Source organism: Budorcas taxicolor, chromosome 7, assembly GCF_023091745.1.
Source record: "Budorcas taxicolor isolate Tak-1 chromosome 7, Takin1.1, whole genome shotgun sequence".
In the NCBI taxonomy this organism is placed as follows: domain Eukaryota; kingdom Metazoa; phylum Chordata; class Mammalia; order Artiodactyla; family Bovidae; genus Budorcas; species Budorcas taxicolor.
Genome location: NC_068916.1, coordinates 37,315,927 through 37,339,570, shown reverse-complemented (window position 1 = coordinate 37,339,570; position 23,644 = coordinate 37,315,927). Strand labels below are relative to the sequence as shown.

General features: G+C 42.2%; 1 protein-coding gene across 3 annotated transcripts in view; it reads right to left on the bottom strand.

Annotated features, from left to right (window-relative positions):
• The window catches only part of SEMA6A (semaphorin 6A), a 130,891-nt gene that overhangs the window by 4,558 nt on the left and 102,689 nt on the right, over positions 1 to 23,644 (bottom strand). For 2 of the 3 annotated variants that reach the window (XM_052642561.1, XM_052642562.1), the window contains one exon: positions 20,391 to 20,546. The exons of the other annotated variant lie outside the window; for it this stretch is intronic. In XM_052642561.1, the coding sequence (XP_052498521.1) occupies positions 20,391 to 20,546 (156 nt within the window). The remainder of the gene's footprint in view (positions 1 to 20,390; positions 20,547 to 23,644) is intronic. 3 annotated transcript variants of the gene reach the window in all.

The window sequence follows — 23,644 nt, the reverse complement described above, 5'->3', positions numbered from 1 at the left end:
TTTTTTCAGTCTTCCCCATCATAAAAGTGCCAGTGAGGTATTTTGAGTCTGGGGAAATAGGCAATACTTTCATGCATGTTAAATGAACAAATGGCACACTGCTCCAGGCTTCCAGGGAGTTTGCTGGTGACTTACTTCCTGGTGAGCCTCATGGCCTCTGTCTGGAGAACAGCTAGGTTAGCATTTCAAGCAACAGGGAGAAAGACAGTGGGTATCATTTATAATGAAAGAGAGTAGCTAAAGCCCACAGATTACAAATGTTTATGCTGATTTTGCATCACTTCTCCAAAAACAAACAAACAAACCCATGTAAAAAAACTCAATTTTAGGTAAATAGGCTGAATATTTGAATGAAGCTCTTCCTCTACTTGAGCTGAAAGAATATTTCAAAGTAGGACCATTTGGGGTCCTGTAGTGGGTTTGAGAAGTGTCAGGTCTCATTATTACAGCTTGAGTTTGCTGTCACGGTGAGATTCTTCAGCAGAGCTAATCTCTTCAATTTAATAAAAATTATGTGACTCTGCCCGTCAATAATCTTACACTACATTAACCAAGATGCTGTGTTTCTGAAGAAAGTGGCTTTCCCTGTTCCTGCTTAATCAGGCACCAAGCTGAGAGACTCTAATCAAATGCAAACACTGAGGCTTTTATTTTTTAATGCCAAGTGAGAATACACATCACAATTGTCAGATCTTAAGTGCTTGATGCAGTAGCTGAAAAAATAAAATCTCAAATACCTCAATTCCTGCCTCTGGAGAGTGAAAGAACATGAATACATTAGAGGCTCTAACATGGGCTGAGGAAATGTAAACATTGTTCCTATTATGGAAATGATAGTAAGACAGAAAATGTACCTTCTCTGGTCTCAGGAGACACATTTTTCATCAACTAAATCAACTCTTTCTGGAATATGTTTAATGTATTTTACTGGCAGATATCAATAGTACAGAATCAGAATAAAATGAAATAAAAATCTCTACCCTTTCCCAAACCCACAACACACAACCCTTACACGGAAATGCTTTGTGTGTGACACCTGAGACCCTGAGGAAATGCAGCTTTGTCATGAAGATTTTCCTGTTAAAATATTTTGATTGGTGAAGCGATGGTTTTAAAACTCAGAAAACTCAGCCTGGAGAAGAAAGCATTCTCTTTCTCTTTTCTTTGTGTACTTCCTCATCCCCTCAGTCGTGACATCACAGTTGGTTGCTGGGGAAATGACTGTCCTGTGACAAAGGATTGCAGCTGCAGGTAGGGGAATAAATATTATAGAAACAGCAAATATCTCTTGAGAAACAAAGATTCTGTGATTAAACAAATGCCCTTGGTGTTGAAGGGCAAGGGAGGAAACTCAACCAGGGAAAATACCGGTCAGACACTGACTAATTTCCAAATGTGACACTTGTCAAATATTTCACGATTTATCTTCATGAACTTTTAAAGGGTAGAAACGGAGAGGCAAAAAACCAGCAGGAAATTCAGCTAAAACTCACACCTTTTTAGGTTGTGGAGCTCCCCAAACAGTGGGATGTCTTGCATCCAAATATGTTTTAATACTAAGGAAGTGCGCTAATGAAAATTTCTTCCTTGTAATAGCAACCAATTTTCTTTCAACTTTGGTTTTGCATGGTGTTCTACTGAACATCATTTTTAACCACCTACATATGATGGCACAGAAATGCACACCTGTGAATAAAATGGGCTTAATTTCACTTATTGACTTGGTGATGTCAGTGGGGTGTAACACAGGCTAGGCCCCACCCCATATAGATATTAGGTAGATTGTTTCATAGCAGTGGGCATTTCTTGGGTCCCTTCTGGCAACTGTATTTATGGGGGCTTCCCAATAAATTCATACTTGTGATAGGTAGTGATCTACAATTGACTGTCAATTTACAGTTTAACTTAACATCTCAGTTTAAGAGGATCACAGAAGACTAGAGCAATCCATTTGTTTCATTTATTGTTTAATTGGGAAAACTGCAAAATTTTAAAGTATATACATTGCATCTTAACTTTGCTTTTAGTTTCCAAATAGTCTTTCATGTCTGAAGGTCCTTAACTATCCGAGTCTCTTGGACCCCCTTTGCTCTTTCACTGGGAAAAACTCTTTTAGTGCATGACATTTGAGTTCAGGTGTTTGGTTGTTAACAAATCAAGCAGGGTCTGACCTTTGAGAAAAATAGTCTCAGACAGCTTTCTTTGGCTCATTTTGTTATGTAAATAGTGTCTTTAAAAACCTTTCTGCATTTCTTGGGCTTTGAGATAGCTACCTTGAAACAGGTGGCTTCCCTCCTCTGCTTGTGCAAATTCAGAAACCCCATGTCCAAAGTTAGAAACAGATCAGAGATTAAGTTGAAAGCAAAGTCAAGAAGATAAGACGTGAAAAGTTATTTTTGGAAGATGCCTTCCAAACTTAAAGCTTTCTGATTATATCATAAGAAAAGGGCAAAGCAGCATCTGTGGAAATGATTAAATCAGCTTTGTACAGATGGTCATTGTGAAGACTTGAACACACCAGACCTGTCAGTTAGGCTGAGGGTAATATAACACTAGAGATCTCCAAAGGCCTGGAGTTGCAGGCTCCCACTTACTGCTGGGTGACCCAGCAAGTGACAATGTCTCTGGGCCTCAGTTTTTTCCATCTGTAATGTGGGCTGAACACCCTTAATCTTGATGCCTTACTGCGTAGTTACAAGAATCAGTTGAAATAATGATTAAGAAAGAGCTTAAGTACAGCAGTCTGCTGGACACATCTAAAGATCAGAGGAAGCCACCAAAGAGAGATGAGGGGTTAGTAGCTCATGGAGGGCTTAAGAGTGACAGTCACAGCTTTGCCATTAGATTCCATTTGCTGTGGGTCTCCCAGAGGAGGGGTAGACGTGTTCTTCCCAGCTCCAAACCTTGGGCAGTGCAAATGTTGCCAAAAGGTTGATATGTTGAGGCAACATCAGGGAACAGGTACCTGTTTCAGGATTGCCTATAGGCCCTGAATTTTGAAATAAGTGACACAACAACAACAGTGGGAAATGTTGAGCAAAACACAGTGATTATATTAATAGTTGGGCTTCCCAGGTGGCACTAGTGGTAAAGAACCTTCCTGCCAGTGCAGGAGATGTAAAGAGACACAGGTTTGATCCCTGGGTTGAGAAGATCCCCTGGAGGAGGGCTTGGCAACTCACTCCAGTATTCTTGCCTAGAGAATCCCTTGCACAGAAGAGCCTGGTGGGCTACAGTCCATGGGGTTGCAAAGAGTCTGACATTACTGAAATGACTTAGGACTCATGCATATTACTAGTTAGACTCCTGGTGGGGTAATAATCCTATAATCAGCTCCTTGAGGGTAGGGTACATATTTTATATGCATTTATAATCCTCACCATCCCCAGGGCTCTTGGTCGGGCACTTACTAAGTAATTATTAAATAAACGAGTTTGCAACACATTTAGAGACAGTTTTTAAATAGACTTCTAAACTTGGTGGGTCATCTTTGAAGTGATTTGCTTTTGAAATCACATAACGATATCTCCATATAACAATATAATCATACAAACAACCATTAAATGAAATCTATAAAGGTGCTCAATATGTATTCAAAGTAACAATAGGATAAACTGTTTTTAAAGTAAAAATACACTTGTTCTGGGATAATTCCAAAAGAGAGGATGAAGGTAAATGGGTTATTTGTAACAACTGAGTGCTCCAGTGAAATCAGCTAATACAAAACCAGTGCGTCTTTGCAAAGGGCTCAGGCCTGGGGCTGGAGGAACATCATTGCTCCAGGAGTGGCAGGGAAACCCTAGGCAAGTAGAAGGGCCTTTGTAGGGTGATGCCTTTTCCACCCTGGGCTGTTGGAATACCATCCTCTACCAACCCCTGGGCCTTCTGGTCTCACCAGTTGAAAATGGGGCATTAGTAATGAAAACAGTATCTGAGAAACCCTTTGCATTGATTCATTAACCGCCAGCTATTTCTCACCAGTCATGAGGTGCTAAATGGTTATTCTTTCCACCTTCCTATTGCAGGAAGCTAGACACACAATGGCTCAAAGATTTCTCTGAAATCATGCCTTAAATTGGCAGAACTGAGAAAGAATAGAATCTCCACTTTTTTTTTTTTCCTGAGCTGAGAGAGTTTTCAGAGGCTGCTGGAAGGAGGTCTCAGAGGGGCAGTGTGAAGCTCTTTAGAGGCTGAAAAGATTATGAACAACCCTGCCCTCCAGGCCCTACAATATGGAATTCACAATAAGAGCAGTTATAAATGGCAAAATAAGAGGAAACCCAACACAGTTCTGATTTTTCCTATGATGACAATGTCCATGCACTTTGAAATGTCAAACATCAAGTTTCTTATTTAAATAATGTTTTTTGGTAGCTCAAAGATTCTCTCCCATTGCCTCTAGTCTGCACAGGATGCCCAGTGCCAGGCTTGGGAAAACATGCCTCAGAAAAGATACTCTCCTAACTCAGGGCTGGATTGTGATGTTGCTGGCACCTTGACTGTCCTCTCCTGGACTAACAACGTTTTGACCAAACGCACCTTGTGGCTGTCTTCAGCAAACAATTACTGAGCATGGATGAAAGTCCCTTGGTGGGCTTTGGGGAGACAAAGATGAAGGAGGCACAAAGTCTGTGATCCAGTACGGGAGAAGATAGGTGTGTGCACATGAACTACATCCATAGCCCAGAAGCATCATGAGATGATTGCTTCTACCTAATATGGATGGGTCACTTCATGGGAAATAGATGGGGAAACAGTCAGACTTTATTTTTCTGGGCTCCAAAATCACTGCAGATGGTGATTGCAGCCATGAAATTAAAAGACGCTTACTCCTTGGAAGAAAAGTTATGACCAACCTAGATAGTATATTCAAAAGCAGAGACATTACTTTGCCGACTAAGGTCCGTCTAGTCAAGGCTATGGTTTTTCCAGCGGTCATGTATGGATGTGAGAGTTGGACTGTGAAGAAGGTTGGGCGCCGAAGAATTGATGCTTTTGAACTGCGATGTTGGAGAAGACTCTTGAGAGTCCCTTGGACTGCAAGGAGATCCAACCAGTCCATTCTGAAGGAGATCAGCCCTGGGATTTCTTTGGAAGGAATGATGCTAAAGCTGAAACTCCAGTACTTGGCCACATCATGCAAAGAGTTGACTCCTTGGAAAAGACTCTGATGCTGGGAGGGATTGAGGGCAGGAGGAGAAGGGGACGACAGAGGATGAGATGGCTGGATGGCATCACTGACTCGATGGACGTGAGTCTGAGTGAACTCCGGGAGTTGGTGATGGACAGGGAGGCCTGGCATGCTGCGATTCATGGGGTCGCAGAGAGTCGGACACGACTGAGCGACTGAACTGAACTGAACTGAACATGGGTGGGCAAAGGCTTTATATAGGAGCTGACGTTTGAGCTAAGTCTTTAAGTGCAGGGGATGTCAACCCAAGTGGAGAAAGCAACAAGAACCAAGGCATGGAGGGGAGGAACGCAAAGGCTGTGTTCAGTGATGGCCAGTGGTCCAGCTGCCTTCTAGCCTCCTAGCTCTAGGCACCACCTCTCTGCTGCATTCTCATGCTTCTGGGCTTTCACACAGGCTGTTCTCTCTGCCCAGAAAACCCCTGCTCACCTCCCAGCCCTCCGACCTCCTTCAGGTCTCAGCTGACATGAAGAAACTGTCTCTAATTCCCTCAAGCCAGTTTAGCTCTTCCTTCTGTTAAGGGTTCCTGGACCTCTGTACCTCTCTCCCTTAAAGTCATCACTCTTATGATGCTCTGTTTTTTACATCTAAATTGTTCCAGACAGCTCCAGGAAGGGGAGATTTTCTGCTCGGCTGCACCCCCAGGTATACAGGTGCTCAGTAAAGAGCTGTTAAATAAATAGTAAACGAATGCATGCCTGAATGAGTACTTGGAGGGGAAGATAGGAGTGAGAGCTGAACCCCATTTGGAAGCAGGCTGTGAAAAGCCTTGAAATTCTGAAAAAGATGTTTAGAAGACATGTCCATTTGGAAGGAAAATTACTGATTAATTTACCTGTGATTTCAAGGGTCTTCTTGCCTGAGAAAGCTGACTTTCAGCTTATCTGTTCCACACTGAATCCATTATTGAGAAACTACAGGCTTCAAAGAGTCAGTACCTTTGCATCAAAAGCACAGCCAGCCTACTTGAATTTATTATCACTGTTATTAAAATTAAGACTCTGTCTTGAACTATACTTATCCCCTGCACCATACAGACATGGCTGGGAGATGTTACCTGTCCTATCAAAAAAATGAAGCCAAACAAAGAGAAATACATTTACTCTATCGCACCTATTAAACTAAGTACCAAAGGAAAAGCCTTACCCATCCCCGCTCCAGTTACCTTGCTAAGTACATGAGGCCTTCGACTGTCAGAACCTTGAAATGGTTAAGTGCACGCTTTCCCCTCTCACCCCTGTTCACTGGACTGCCTGTGTCGGAGCTGCTGTGATATGATGGATGTGTCTGTCTCCATAGTGAAGTGATTAATAGGCATCTGTGTGAAGCGGACCCGGTGACCACAAAGACAACAAAGCCTCTCTGTGTCCTTTAGAGAAACATGCAAAGGCAAAAAGGAGGATGGACATTTCCTCCACCACTGAGCCAGAGCGGGGTTCGTGTTGGGCCTGAGAGCTAAGAAAGATGGCAAAATACCAAGAAAAGCTCTGGAGTGGGATCCCCTAAAAATAGACTCTTGCTTTTGCTTTATAGCAAGACAAGCCTGTAATTTCCTTGAAATCTTCATAACAACTTGGGTGAATGGAATCCAACAACCCAATTTTTCTTGTTTGAAAATCTTAAGTGCACCAAAATGCCAGCCTCAGAGTCCTGCAAGGCAGCATGAATGAATGAACGAGTCACGGGCCAAGCATCGCGGCCGCTAACCAGAGGACCCGCTGTAATCCCTGCTAAGAGAGAAAAAAACAAATAGGGGAAAAACCTAACTGCAGATAATTTATTCTCAGAGCCACACCCCGGCCCATGGAGATGACCACACGGAAAGTGCAGGGGGAACTCTCTGTGGTTATCTCGGCAGGAAGCAGCCTTCTCCTAGTCTTACATGGCATAATGCGAACCAGATGGCTTAGGAATAACCGGACCCGCCAGCAGCCATGGAAATGGGCTCAGAGTTTATAACTCAAACTTTCCCTTTTTCTTTTATTTTCAAATCTTTTTTTCTTCCCCCGCTGGCAGGCCGAAGATTAGGTACTAGAAGGGGCCATGGTCTGTCTTCCAGAGGTATCAAGTTAATGACTGACCACGCCACAGTAGAGACAGCTTCCTGGCTGTTTAATATCCTCAGTTCAGAGGCTATTTTAAAACTCCCATATTGAAATGATGCTGCCTGTGGTCGTCTGCGGATGAATCCACTTCCAGTCCTATCACCTCTGAAACTGATGCATTTTTATTTGTTGTGGGGATGCCATCGCAGGAAGAAAAGGGAGGATGAGCATAGAACTTCATTTTCCCCTCCGTGCCGGGGGAGTGCTTGCTTGGCTCCTCCTCCTCAGCCCCACTAGTTTAGACTCGGCCCTGCCCCTGGGAGGACTGCACCCAGAGCGGAGATGAGGTCTAGAATGGGGGTCATAATCAGATCATTTTTAAAAGCCATGCTTTGGAATGTTGACCTGTGGTTCCATGTGTTGAAACTGTCACTGTCTTTGTAAAGGTAATGACTATTTCAGATGGGCCAAGTTTTAAAGCAGAATTTGCATGGTTTACTTTCCTTCTTTTTGAGGTTTTCTTTCTTGGAAGACTAGAAACCCAACATCTAAAGTTTTGGAAACCAGACAAAGCATTTCTGTTTTCCAGCTTCCCGGTTCCATCTTCCTTTGTTCTCTTAAGAGACATCAAAGCTACAAAATAAGGAAGTAGATCGATTTATAAAATTGCGGAATTTGGGTCGTTCTTTGGGACTTTTTTGTAGCACTCTGATTTTTTTTTCTCTGCAATGCAAAGATAAAACAAATTTGAGGAAATAGGTTTGTTTAAATACTCTTAAAACTTAAACTTACTGGGAATATAGTTCGTGGAATCTGGGTTATAGATGAGTCTGGGTATTGGTTAAGAATGTAAATCTTGAGATCATAAAGACCTGGATATCAGTCTTGGATCTATAACTAACTAGTTGTGTTCCTAGGCAAGTCACTCAATCTCTCTAAGCCCCAGTAGTATTGACTCTGAGATGGGTGTTGTGGATGGATTAAATAGATTGAATAAACAAATTCATGTAAAGCGTTTAGCACTTTGCAGGACACATTTAATGCTCAATTAATAATGTAAGGCGAGTGTTTCCAACTGACAAGTTACCTGCTTTCTGTGTGGTTCCAGATAAACTGTTTTGATGTAAAATGTTTGGGTTCACGTGTGTTAGCCAAGAATGGAGAAATAAGGATTTAAAAATATAACAGAATCTTGGAGAGAGACCTTAAATAAGATAGCCCATACAATTTGAAAAGTGTCCTAAATAATACTCCGTATTAGTAACTTGTTGGAAATACAAATCCTTGGGTCCTACTCGAACTTTTGAATCAGAATCTCTGGAGATTGGGTTCAGAAATCTGTGTTTTAACAAGGCCTCCAGATGATTCATACATTCGCTAAAGCTTGAGAAACACTGCCGTAAATGATAGGAAGAATATTCCAGAGAACAACATCAAAGTGTTTCACTTTGAAGTCCAACCCCAGACAGCACTGAGGCAATGTATAGCCAGACTTGCTAAATTATTTGTAAAATAAAAAATATAATAATGCAATCTTCCTTGATGTTCACAAGAGTATGAATCTGTAGTGGGTCTTGTGTATGACATTTTCTTGCAGTTGCCACATTCTGACAAAGAATACAAAATTGATGTGATTTTATTGGCGAGAACAGTACATCCCTAACACGTCCCCTTGGCACCTGACCAAAGCTTGATGTATGGCCTAAAACACTGCACCACTACTTCTGTAACAGAATCAGCCCCTTCTGCTAGAGCCAGAAGCTGCTGGGAAAATGCCCACCGTCTCTTTAATTGCCCCACCATAAAGTCACAGGAATTTCTCATGCTCCCCATCTCTGTCCCAGGGGCCTTCAGTTAGTGGATAGTACTAGAGAGCCCAGTCAGGACTGGGTCTCAGGGACAGAGGAAAGAGAAGCTTGGTAGGAACTCACTACTAAATAGTTGCATAGAGCATCCTCCTTTAAAGCTTGCATCCCATGTCACCTTGAAATCTCCTCCACTCAAACAATGCACAGCCATCAAGGGACGTCTGGTTCAGGGGATCTTTTCCCCTACCTCGCCACGATCAGACCAGAGAATAAAAAACTCAGGAAGATTTTTTCCTTTCTTTTCTGGATAGAAGTAGGGCACCTGAGCTCATGTTCTATTCCTCAAATGAAGGTCCTGCTTTACAACAGTGCACTCAGCAGAGCTCGGTGCTTACACATCTGCTGAGCTGAACTGAATCTGCAAACCCATAGAATTATATAAGACATTTTAAGTTACATTAAATTTCTTCTGTGTGCTTTTAAATCACGGAGTGCAAGACCCGTCAGCACTTAGGGTATATTTATTACCTTAACAAATGTCAGATGATTGTGTCCAGTGTTATCTATTATTTATGAATAACAAGAGGTGGTAGGACTGGAAATGACAGGCTCTAATATGTTCAAAAGGTTAGGCGTAACGCAGTGTGCTGCCCTGTAAATTTCTTGACATCATTTTCTCTCCTAATGAGAGCTGTCTGTGGTGATTGTACTGAACTTCCATTATCTCTATACAGTTCCTAATGGCTGCGCCTTCCTTCAGTGGAGAAATCTAATTGCAGATACATATTTGAAAAAGAGTGCATCTTTTTTAAAAACACAAATTTTAAAAATAATTGCAGTAGGAAATTCCTATTGTCCCATTAAAAAGGAATCTCTTTACAAAGATAACACTCAGCTATAGACTTACAAGAGCTTAAGAAATACTAATTAAGGATGACAAACCTTCATATCACCCGTAATTAGCTTTCTGACACAGATGAGGAGCCCGTGTTCTCTGTACCCAATATATGTGAATTTATCAACTGTGTCTCACTGGTTGATTCTAGAGTCTTTCTGTGGCTGAAGTGCTGGGAGACTGATGTCTGATGGGGTTCTTGTGGGTCTGCTCAGGCCTGCAGCACAGTCAAACGCTTGGCAGGACTTTACCTATTATGACTTGCATAGCCTGAGTCTCCCTGCAACCACCGAGTGGATACAGCGCTTCCATCCTCTTTCCTTCTATAGCAATGGCATGAATTATGTATTCTGAGCAACTCTTGCAGCTTTTGAGGCCATTCTCATGTATAACGTCAAGAAAAGAGAGGCTATCCTCAAGAAATTTCCCTGTTTCCACCATTTTGCCCTTGCTAGACTACTTTGTCTGTGGAGCAGTGAGGTTTGCAAAGTCAAACCTGTATATAACAAGCATTTTTTTTTTAACTCCAAGAAACGAGGCTATCAGAAAGAGTTCTGAGACAAAGCTAGTATTATTTTCCCATTAGTATATGTGCTCCAAAATACACACTGACTCTTCCCAATTTTATTGTGAGGACAAAACAAATTTTAGCTGAACACAGTGCAGTTGAGCCAATTAAAGAGCACATTTTTAACTACACCAGATGTTCAGTTAATATGATCATGCCTAACCTAGTCCCTGTAGTCCTTGAAAGTTCCATTAAGCTGTCAGAAAACTTTGTCATTTGTGTGTGTTTTTGTGCAAAAGATAGGAGAGAAAGGGGGGAAAAAGACTGAAGGAAAAGATGGGGCAAAATGAATTCATGTCAAGGGTGATGTGGCTTAAAAAAGTAGCTACAGATTAAAGTAAGTAGCACTTTTAAAGGTGAACTGATTTTTTTAACACCCCAAGATTTAAGTTGCTGATTTTAAAATAAAAAATTAAAGTCTCTCTAATCATAATTTGAGTCCTTTTTTTTTGAGAAAATGATGTTAGGTGAAGATAAAAGGATTAATTGGTATCTCTAGAAAAGAAAATTCAAATATTGGTGTGCACTTTCAGGCAGGCAGGGAGACGAAACAGCTTTCTACATGGCTGACATTTAACTTCTTTTCCTTCTACCCTTTCCACAATAATCTCATCAAGACCCCAGATAAATTTAGCAAGTTGTCAAGAGGATACAAAATTAATTAGATCAAATCTACATCTCTGCCTGTGCGGCTGAAAGAACAATTACAGCTGGCCACGTGGGTATCTCGCTGCCCCACCCCCAAACGCCCATGCTCACAGGGAACCTTCCAGGTCATCCAGTAGACAGCCCACTGCCTGGCCGGCTCACAATAAATCATTTTCCTTGGTGCCTCAAAGAAACATCAGAGACTACCAATAGATTCCTTTTCTGGCAGGTGGGTTCTTTACCACTAGTGCCACCTGGGAAGCCCCAAATGGTGGCACCCTGAATTATATTATCATTTCTTTCTCAGTCTCCCCTTGGCCCCCCATTTCAAAATCTGTTCTGGATGAAGTCTGGCGTGTCCCCTGAGCCCCAGTGTTTTACCCAGTGACAGAGAAGGCGGAGTCTGGGGCTCAGCTTTACCAGCACAGAGGTCTTAGTTCAGCATGAAACAGCTGTAGAAAGTGCCAGTGATATGTAAAAAAATACTATAGATTCAAAACTGATGCAAAATTCCATTTTCCAAACATATTGTGTATGTGTAATTAACAATCTATAGGACTTAATAATCAATTTATTATTTATCTATCATCTGTCAGTCTCTTTGATCTCTGTGCTTCCCTCCCTCCCACCCACTGCCTACAGGTAAAGCCAAAACCCCTGGGCGTGACTTTTAAGGTTGCAGACTAGCATTTCAATATCAGCTCCCTTTCTGACCCTTTATGTGCTTCTCTGAACTCTCAGCCTTTGCCATGCCACACTGCTAGCCAGGAGGCCGCCTGTGGGCCCCTGCTAATCTGCAGGCTCCTTGCGTATAGGCTCCGTGAGTCAGATCAGCCTGTACTGTAGCACTCAGCAGAAGGCTCCCATATAGCACACATGTTTGCTGAATGTTTTGAGTGCATGAAGAAAGAAATGAAGGAAAGTTGCTGTTTTCCCTTTCTTTGATACTAGGGTTGGTGGTTTAGTCGCTAAGTCGTGTCTTGACTCTTGTGGCCCCATGGACTGTAGCCCGCCAGGCTCCTCTGTCCATGGATTCTCCAGGCAAGAACACTCGAATGGGTTGCCATTTCCTTCTCCAGGGGATTTTCCCGATCCAGGAATTGAACCTGGGTCTCCTGCATTGCAGGCAGGTCCTTTACCAACTGAGCTAGGGTTAATGTTACCAAAGTGTAGTTAAATTACTACATCTTTGGGGCCTCCCAGCTGGCTCAGTGGTAAAGAATCTGCCTGCCAGTGCAAGAGCTGCAGGGGACTCGGGTTCAGTCCCTGGGTTGGAAAGATCCCCTGAAGGAGGAAATGGCAACCCACTCCAGTATTCCTGCCTGGAGAATCCTATGGACAGAGGGTTGCAAAAAATCGCTCACGACTGAGTGACTGAAACGCATGCCTTTCTTTGCGACTAGGGTTAGTGTCACCATTATACCATTTTCTGTTAGATTAAATTAACTGTGAAATTGACTATTATTTTCTAGTGCTCTCTGGATTCTAGTTCATCTCCTTCAAAGTCCTGGAAATGAGAAAAGAAAAAAAAAAGGCATCCAAATAATTATAGAAAAAACCCCCATATAGTTACATAATAGTTGATAAAAAACCTGAGGTTAAATTAAAATTAGAAACAGTGGTTTTAATTTTGTCTTTGTTTAGGAACAATTTGATTTCTGACCTTCTTCACTTAAAAGTGACACTTGAAAGCTTACTTTTAATGATAATTTTTTCAATTACCCTAATATCCAAACACATATACAACTTTTAGTGATGTTTCTCTGGAATTAGATATAATGAAAATATTTTTTCCCAGAATGAAATTTTTACTTTAATTGCTCTTATGTAGGTTACTGTAAATTTCCTAAGAGTTAAAGGGCAAATGTAGACTACAGATTAAATCTTATATACTTACTGAATAAATTATCAGCAGCCTCTTCAATAGAATTGCTAAGGTAGCAAATCAATATGCAGAACTCTTGGCTAAATTTCAGCATCAGATAAATAATAATGTTTTAGTATAAGCATGTCCCATGAAACAGGTGGGGCACACTTATACTAAAATGTTATTAATGGTTTCTCTGAAATTCACATTTAACTGGGTACTCTGTATTTAATGTTAGCAGCCGTACTCTTCCACCCCCAGCTGATGCACATCTATTCGTTACCCATCACTATTCTTCAGACTCACTCTAAACTTTTGGAGATTAAAATAGTTTAACAGAGCATAATAACAATGATAGTAAATCTTTAAGGGGCAGGTATAGCACAGTTTACAAATTTAAAACTATACGAATGGACTACATTTCATGAAGTGTATTTTTCTTTATCAGCAACCACGTAGATGCCAAATTTCTTATGAATTTTGAAGAATACCTTTCCTCTCCCTCTCAAAACCAGAAATAAGTGAAGTCTTACTCAAAAGCATTGTGGGGAAAACAGCCACCGGTCCCCCATCTCCCTGGGCCTCGCCAGGCATGCTCCCACCTGGCTGAGTTAGTTGTTGGTTGTTAAGTGGAAGTTGCAGCCCCCTCCCCATCAAACAGAACCCCCCAAACCCCTTTTTCTTCCAACACTGTCCTGTTCTATCACATTTAAAAATGGCTGTGATACTACAGGTTTTATTAGTAAAAACTATGAAAATTACTGTTGAGCTTTTAGGTTTTTTTTTTTTTTAAATAAAGCTCAGAGTGTTCAAAAAGAGCCCACCTTTGCCAGCATTTCCACAAAAATTTTAAATATGAGTTCTGTACCAAAGACACCTCCTTTCCCTCATCCTCCCTGTCAAGTGCTATATGACTGCTATAATACTGGTACTGAAGGGGGCGACTAAAGAAAAGGGGCTGGGAAACTGTTCCCAAGTCCTGTGTCCTTGATGTGTCCAGCCAAGTTATCTTCAGTTGTCTAATATCTTTTTCTAAAGCTGCTGTGTACCATTTTGCCTTGTGAACAAGGATAACAGTGGTTGTAAAGACTTTCTGGTGCATTTTTGTGTCTGTGTGTGCTTCATCTGTCTGGCGGTTTGATATTTCTTGGACAAGAACTCTGTCTATCTCCAGTTTAGCCTCTAACTCCTTATTGGCATCCACTACTGTACAGTGGAGCCAGTAATAAATTTTGCTTGAAGACTCCTCAGAAAACATTTTTGTTATGTTAGTGTTACTGAAGAAATGGCAGGAAAAAAGTGCAGTCCAAGTTTACGAGTCAGGAAAAGATGCTTATTTTTCTGCCTTTATTACCTTCATCAGCAATAATTTTCTGTGTATATATGATCACCTGCATATGACTTGCTAGGAGCCAAGAGATCTCTTTCCCCATTGGGAGAAATGAGATGTTTTAAAAGCTTCATCCATTAGATTTTAGGCATTGTTGTTCAGTCACTAAATCATGTCGGACTCTTTGCCACCCCGTGGAGTCCTCTGTCCTCCACTGGGTCCTGGAGTTTCCTCAAATTCTTGTCCACTGAGTCGGCGATCCTATCTAACCATCTCATCCTCTGCTGCCCCCTCTTCCTTTGCCTTCAGTCTTCCCCAGCATCAGGGTCTTTTCCAATGAGTTGGCTCTTTACATCAGGTGGCCAAAGTATTGGAGCCTCAGCTTCAGCATCAGGCCTTCCAATGAACATTCTGTGTTGATTTCCTTTAGGACTGACTGGTTTGAATTCCTTGCTGCCCAAGGGACTCTCAAGGGTCTTCTTCAGCATCACAGTGTGAAAGCGTCAATTCTTTGGCACTTAGCCTTCTTTATGATCCAACTCTCACACCTGTACATTACATGATTACCTGAAGAGCCATAGCTTTGACTATATGGACCTTTGTTGGCATTTTAAGCATTACAGGTGGTTAAAATGCAGAAGCAGTTGGGCTAGACTCTGTTACCAAATATGCTGTCTGAAAATGGGGTTTCTTAGTCTGTTCACGATGAAACTCTGACTCTAGGGTTTGGGACTCACAGTAGGTAAAGTTTGAAAGAGAGAAAAGGGAAAGAAAAGGTCAAGTAAAGGTTATTGCCAGGCCAGCAGGATGCGCTGTAGCACAAGAGTCCTTACAGATCTTGGAAAAGTGCAAGTGCTGGAGGTAAACTGTCCCTGGGCTGCAATTAGGGAAGTAACGAGCTGTACTTGGATGCTCACTGCGGGTCTGGAAAGGATCTCTCCAGATGCTTAACAAGCCTAGGATGACTAATTTTTTAGTCTAAATCCATCGCGCTCTCGATTCCTTCTTGACCAAACTTCTCATCTCTAATCACAAAGCTCTGTAGTTGGAAGGGAAATCAGAATAGCACTAGATCGTATAATTGAAGCGGTCAGAGCCCAGCCAGTATAAGGTAGCATCCTCATTCAGTCTCGTTCTTCCAAATGCCAGAAGCACAGTTTTGGTGGTAATTTAATCCTCACTGTACTCTGTTAATTGCTCCAGGCCAGAGGTACCCACAGTTTGCTGCTGCTGCTGCTAAGTCGCTTCAGTCGTGTCTGATTCTGTGCGACCCCATTCCTGGGATTTTCTAGGCAAGAGTACTGAAGTGGCTTGCCATTGCCTTCTCCGACCCACAGTTTAGTCGTCAGCTAATAGTGCTGCAAATCAAGGAGTCTCACCTACAGTGTTATTTACTTTTAGTATTCCTGTATCCCTCTACTTCCTACATCCGCATTTACTTAGTATTTTATTTAAATTGCCTTTAAAATGTGTTTCAGGTAGAAAGTTTATATCATTATCATAAATGGGAAAAAGTGTCACTTTTCATAACTAGAAGGTAACCACAGAAATGAAACTGCATGCTCAGTCACTAAGCTGTGTCTGACTCTTTTCGACCCCATGGACTATAGCTCACCAGGCTCTTCCATCCATGGGATTCTCCAGACAAGAATACTGGAGTGGGTTGCCATTTCCCACTCCAGGGGATCTCCCTGACCTGAGATCGAACTTGAGTCTCCTGTGTCTCCTGCCTTGGCGGGTGGATTCTTTACCACTGAGCCACCTGGGAAGCCCCCAAATCAAATTAACTGAAAGTAAAACAGAGTTAGTTCCAGCTAGCTTCAGCTGCATGGCAAAGCCATCTAAAGCCTGTTCTTTCTTCTCGAAAGGGTAGTAGTGAGTTTCTGGAGTTGTTAAAGCACCAAACAGACTTTGGTTTTGACAGAATGAAGAAGATGGAAGGAGAAATGACAAGGGCATTGACTTTCCACCGTATGATTTGGTATTGAAGGCCATGATGTCTCTGAGTCATTTAAACCATCTCTTCTAAGATGTGACCTGTCCTCCTTGGAGGCTATGATGTACTTGAGGAATAAAGAATTGGCTGTAAAGAGGATTGTTGATAAACTCTATGATTTATGCAGTTCCATTCAGGATTGTTAGAAAGTGTGGACAGTATACTCAGCAGCCTTTATAGACCTTCTGAATCTTATGGGAATATTATTTCCCAGACTAAAAATTGCTTACAAAACAGCTTGTACATTGATTAAAATATATTCAGCATTTGCTGTACATTTTAGTTTAAATTATTCATTTGATCTCTAATTTAAATTCTGTTTCTACATCTTTTTCTGGTCTGAATTGAGCACATCTTCTTGACTAAATATAATAATGTGATAATAACTTGTTTCAAAGATTTCCCAAAATATATATGCATACTACAGCTCTGGCACTTCCAATCCAATGGGAACATTTTTCTACATATCGACTATTTCATCAGCTTTCTGAGAACTCACGAGAACTCTAGAAAATAAGCTCTGAAAGAGATTTTCTTCTCATCTGGCTTATTCCTGTGTCCTGAGGGCAGTGGTCCCTGTGTCCATCGGACATTTATGCTCCACAGCTCTCTTGGCAGAGATGTCCTGGCTACTCCCCTCACCTATCTTGCAGTCTTCTTAGAAATCAGGTTTTAGAGGACTGTTACTTTGGGTCAGAAACGAGGCACAAGAGTGGCTATTACTTCTCACTATTGCTCAACCTAAAAAAGAAAGCTCTTATTTCTTTTGCTGTGGGAAGGGGGGGGGGGGTGGTGAGGGGAGACAAGCCAAATCTAAAAATAAACTGGATTTTCTTTCTTATTCATAGGTAGTTAGAGCCTCTTTGTAACTACCCATTACCACCTCAATAGTTATAGGGTGAATAAATAATATATATTTTTAAATGTGGCAAAACCAAGAAAGAAGTAGCCAGGGCTGCTTCTAATTTATCAGCTTGGTGATTAAAGGGCTGGCTAGTAGAGGCTCCAGACATCTAGGGAGCCAGAGATAAAACAGGGCAGTTGGCTGTGTTTTTTCCTAATGAATCTAGGGCTTGAAAGATATCAGGCAATTTTAAAGAAAAGCAACAAGGACAAGTGACATTAGACAAGGCCAGTAGGGTAATGAAGGGCAAGGCCAGTTACTGAGAGGGAAAATTACTTCATTTTCTGTGATAATGCTTCTGTGTGCTTTGCGGGTCTCTTCTCACACTTTGTTGGCATGACTGTATATACACAAACAGTGTCGGAACACTACCCCCCAGTGTAGAAGGAAAGAGCCTTGGAACGGTCCGCAGAGGGGCAGAGGGCTGGCATCTATTATTAATATTTTGAAAAGGGGAGGCTGGGAACAATGGTAGCAGAAGGGGGTTAGATTGCAAGGTGAGGAGCGGTGCTTTGACAGAATGTGGGGGACGCACAGAATTAAATCAAGACGAAAGACACAGCAAGGGAAAGAAAGAAAAAGGCAAGCAAACATACTCTGGAAATGCAGAACTGTTTGGACGATGAAGCGAGACCAGGAAGGGACCAGCCCAGTGGTGCTCAGCATTTCTGCAGAGCAGAACTCCGGGCTCATCTGCTCACTGGCTTTTTCCCCCCACTGCCCAGCAGCCAAAGTAAAAAGGGCACCAGACACTTGATTCCTCTTCAGCTAACTGGTCAGCAGATACCATTTTCTGCTTAGCGGGGAAATGTGTGGTATTTTAGAAACAATTCCAGAGTATATTTAGCTCCTAAAGCCAGGGCACACAAATGTCACATTCCCATGAGACAATCGGCCCAGTGAAAAGAGGACCCATCAGAGGCCCGCAGAAAACCCACAAAACTCTTGCATCCCAGGAGATGCTGCACGCACGGATGTGACATCATTAAGGCGCCCACATCAGGGAATGAAAAGAAGCAAGGGGATCACAGATTGGGTCAAGTTAAAGGACGTCATCATGAGTCAGAAAAGAAACAAGACTTTTCCAACAGAGTCACGCCATCACCAAGTCATACCACACAGCGCTTGGCAAAACCAAAGAAAAGTTGGAAATAAATCATGAACATTAAGTTGGAAATAAATCATGAACATTCAACAGAAAAAAAACACTTCAGAGCAAAATGGAAATCAAAATCATAAAAAATCATGGTAAAAGGAACATTAAGCTACATCACATTTTAATTTTTTCAATTTCGGCCTAACAACTCGTTGTCGTTGCCCCATCAAATACATAATCAGTTGTCAAAAAATGAAGTTCCAATTTGACAGGGCAAGGCAAAGAGCTAACAGCACGAGAACAGTGATCATGTTAAACACCCATGCAATCACCTCTGCCACCATTGTTTGACAATCTGTAGACTGCTTCCAGCTTTGTCAATATTCATAATAAGACCCAAGAGAATGAACAATGCCGAATTTTCAAATGATCTGTCAAAGTGTTAATTGGACTCTTTGATAACCTCCGTCCCCCGGGCGAGTTAACGACTGGAGAAAATTCTCGCCATCCATCTCGGGGAAGTGAGGAGGAAATGACTATAACCAACTGCTAGATATTTGGTTGACATATTTAATGCTTTACTGGAAAGGCTGTTTGGTTTTTCAGCAAGTTGCAGTGGGCAAACACAATGTGATTTTTACTGTGTTGTCTCTTCTTGAGTAGTCGGCCAAGACTAACACATCTATGGTCGGGAGCCACACAAAACAAATAGCGGCACATGTTAGGGCTGGTATAGCCTGCGGTGATAGCTCTGCCCTGTCACAAATGGATATGGTGGTGTCTTGAGATGATGAAGAGCAGGGGTCCCACCAAGTTAAGTGGCTGCCGAGACACCAGCTTCTTTAAAAAAAAATTGGGGGGCAGGACATATTAGCAGTAAGAAGTTACAGGAGAATAATAAAATCGATTAAGGGAGTAAGTTCACAAGTTAAAAGGGCTGCATCGTCCCACGTGGGCTTGGCCTGTAGCAGCTGAGTGTACGGCATTCTCAGGAGAGGAGCCGCCAGAAAAAAAAAAAAGGATGAAAATTTAGTGTGAATCTGCCGAGCAAACATCCTCTAAAAGCAGAGATGGAAGTATGTATACAGAAACCTGTGGGGGAGGACAGGACAGAGACTGTCTTCCAAAGGTCACCAGAGCTGGTCTGTCCTCGACACTCAAACCCCCGCTTGGATGAAACTCTTGAAAACATATAGAAGTAAACAATGCTGAATGGGGAGAAACAGCTCACAACATAACTGAGCTTTTCAGTCTCTGATTTACAGGACTGGTTTTTGGACAAGTAAAGGCCTCTTTGGTTGCAGCTGTGACTAAAGTAGGATGTGTTACCAGAAGCAGCAAATGGCGAGAAAAGAGATGACATTTCCTGTCTCTAGTTTCTAGCAAAGAAAGCCGGGGAGAATTTAGGACAGTTCACAGCAGAGTCCCTTTCATTTAGCACGGCCTCCTTTCCATTTTAAATGCATAGCAATTCTGCTTGATTAAATAACATATTTTTTGTTTTAGCTGTTGTGCTCTAAGGGCAATTCAGTGCGTCTCAGAACCTCGGCTCTGTTCAGATTCAGCCCCCTGTAAGGGTGAGGGATGGGACCAGGCAGAAAAGACTTCACTCTGCTATTCCTCCATTCATGATTAAACGGGCTCTGACTGCAATTACATGTACTTGCCAAAGCCCGCATTGCATTCCATCTTATTATGGGGGAAAAAAAGAGGATCCAGAAATCACTGGATGAGCTAAGAGGAGTGGAAAGGGACTTTAGGAGCCAGTGTCCACTTTGGGCCAAGCCATGCCTCTCTTGGGTGGAGGAAGCTAAGAGGATGTGTTATTTGTTTTGTGTGGTTTCTCCTTGGTTGGGGAATCATTTCGGATCAAGCCTAGCACAGAGGATTGGGTTGCAGTCTTTTCTGAGACGCTTTCCGTCAGAGTATGTTGGAGGTCCGTTCCTTAAACGCTGCTGCGGTTCAGCTGGAAGCAGTTACACAGTCCTCCCTGCTCCTCCCTCCCTCTCCCCGCAGAGGAAGAGGTGCTTCCAAGGCCTTACCCTTCTTGTCTTGGTGATTATGGGAAGACACTGCCCCCAAAGAGTCTGTGCTGTCGGGTGACTCCTTCCAGTCCATCATTCCTCCCCTAGACTCATACCCCTCTTGAGCCGCCGAATCGGACGTGGTGGTGCTGGGCAGGAGGGAACTGGAGTGCCCTGTTTTCATCACAAATACAGTTAGGGAAGACATCACCGGAGACCCCTGCTTTTTCTTTGCTCAGAGGCCAGGAGGTGGGACACCCAAGCTCGCGGTAAAAGACTCAAAGGGGATTGCCCTAGACATAATAAAGCGGGTGGTAGGATTCGGCAGAAGGGCCCTTGAACTTGCAGTTAGGGGGTGAAGGGCCAGGTCTTGTCTCTCCTGCTTGCTGGGTAAGCCCGAGGGAATCACTTAACCTCCCTGGGCCTTGGTTTTCCTTGTGCACAAAATAGAGGCCTCCAGTGTTTGGAAGATAAAGTGGCATCATGCTGGAAGTACCTAGCAGTGTCTGACACATAGTAGGTGCTCAGGAAATATCAGAGTCCCTCGGTATTCCCTTAGCAGCACTAAGGCAGAATGCGTCCACTCAGGGGGTGACATTCATGATGATGGGGCAGGTGTATGGTAGTGGGTGAGTCTCTGCCCTGTCACAGACAGCGCAGCTGCCCCGAGCCTTTCCCATGGAGGATGTGTTGGGTATTTGGGAGCAGCGCAGCCTCACAGGCATTCCGCTTCCTAAAGGGAGCTGCTCTAGCCCTCCTGTCTGGAATGTAGCGCTCAACTGTTCTGCCTTGTTATGGCTTTGCCTTTTGTGTCTTACTCAAACCATGTTAAGTTTCCTGGTCTCCTGACTCATACCCGTGAGAGGTGGGTTTTGAGGCCACCATGACTAATACGATTCAGACTAGAAAGGGAGAGCTTCCTGAGATCCAGAGTCGCCTACTGCAGGATAATGCTAGAAGAAGGATGGCCAGGTTGGGAGTTATGGCAGAAACTGGACATTTCCTGTGAATACATTTCTAAGCCTTCCTTTCCATCATCCCACAAGGGTAAATGCAGGTCGCATCTGGCGCTTTGATCTAAACTGTCACAATGATTTAAAGAAGCCCCACTACCTGTTCTATCTGGTGGAAATAAAAAATAACCTCTCTGTGATTTTCAAGTGGAGTCTTTGGCTTATTAAACCATCTTACCTATAGAAGCAACCTCTTGAACAATTTTAAAAAAGACATCAGGGAACTACTGTGAATGTGTACTTGATGCCTTTGGTAGAAAGTAGGACAGATTTCACAAGTGACTGCAGCCTTGGGCTGTGATCACCACACGTGATAAATAAAATGCCGGCCACCAGAAAGAAAGATTCTAGGGAATGCGCTGCATTCTTCTTTTTCACAATTATTATTGCAAGTTGGATTTTCAGGAGACTTTAATACTGTAAATTACAGACCATGTAACCATATACATACATGGTTATATATATAACGTGTGTGTGTGTGAATAAAGCAAGGAAAAGCAAGCAAGCCAAGTGAGTATCTAAGCTATAGGATTTCCGTGGGAGCTCTACATTTAAAACGTTACCATAAAGCTTTGGTAACATTTAAGAGGCCTCTTTCTGTGTAGGGCTTGTTTGGCTTCTACACAGCTTCAAATATCTGCTTTGCTGCAGAGTCTAGTTCATATCCAGCCGCTAAAAACATGTTCATTTAAAACTCAAGAATGCTTGCATCTAGATTGTTTGTTTTTTACATTTCTGGGTTTCACATTTCATCTCCCAATACTGATAAGAGAACATGAGTAGGAAAATTAATAACCTGGAATTGGAAATACAGACTTTCTTTTACATCCTTTATGCTTATATTGAGGTCTAAAATATAGCCTCTATTTTCTGCTGTTGAATTAACCATGCTCTTATGAAACATACTGTCAACCTAAGAGAGACTTCAGCACCCAAACAGTGAGAAATAGCTTAGTAGTGAGTCAGAAAGGGGGGGGGGGGGGGGGGAATGAAGCCTTTCCTCCAAGTAGCAAGAACTTCTTTTACCTGAATTGATATGCATTTTGAGCGCTTTCAATTTAACTGTGTTCAAGGGGCAATTTTATGGTAATGCCATAAGTATGGTTTAGGCAGAACATTTCTTAATACGGTAATCTAGGGGAAATATATGCCTAAGGGACACATTCTCTGTAGAAAAGAGTTCCTGGACCATATGCTGCAAATACATGGAAAAGTCATTGGTAATGGAAAGCTATGGCTATGAGAGGCAATTAGTATGGACCAGATGGTAGTTAGGTAGGAAAATGTTGCACGCAAATGTGAGAAATCAGCTTCTGCCTATTGCTGAAATGTTAGTTTAATACCCACCACATCTCCGTTTTCTCCATGTAAATCTAGAGAAACCATGCATCGTATATACTCAAATGGAAGAAAAAAATAGAGCAGCATGAGGCTTGTAATCTTTGAAACGTATGCTCGAGGACAGACAGTGTGTGTCAGTGGTGGAGGTAGATAGTCGGAGAAAGCAGTGCCTGATTCTCAGGAATTTTAGAACTAGCATGTGAAAGCACCCGTAAGCAGCCGTCCTTCATTTGAAATCAAAGAAGTGTATTATAATGACCTTGTTATTACGACCTCTCCAACTGTTAAATAGGTATCACTCATGTTTCTTCTTAGAGTCTGATTCTATGGGCTATGTTGTTTTTGTGCATTCCCTAAGAGACTGTAACCAAAATCATGCAACAAAAATAGGCAATCATTTGTGGATATGGTATTACAGGTCAACAATTTGGAACCTATAATTTTGTCTTGTTAATCCAATACGAAAAGTCATAATTTTAATCAGTGGAGCTAATTATGTATTATTCTTACAATATCCCAAGAAATAGATTTTAAAAGTTAACTCCAGTATGCATCAAATTGTTTCTCTATATCTACAAGTCTTTGTATTAATAATTCCAGAGGTTAGAGACCCTTCAAACTACTCTAAGCTATTAACGGTGATGGTAGCCAGTTAGACACAGAGGAGGCACTAAATCAGTACAAGAGAGGATGAGAGAAGAAGACAGTCAGGGTCCAATTCACTAAAAAGGGGTTCCTGTATATGTAATCGGTATTGCAGAGAGCTTCTACCATGCAGAGTTTGCATGGGTTACTGAATGATTCTTTTTTTCAGAGTGAGGCAGTACTTGTTCTGTGGGTCACTCTATGAGTCTGTTCTCAGCCACTGGGCTTCAGTATTATGGGAACATGTAAAGGACACGGCTAGACACGGTGGGT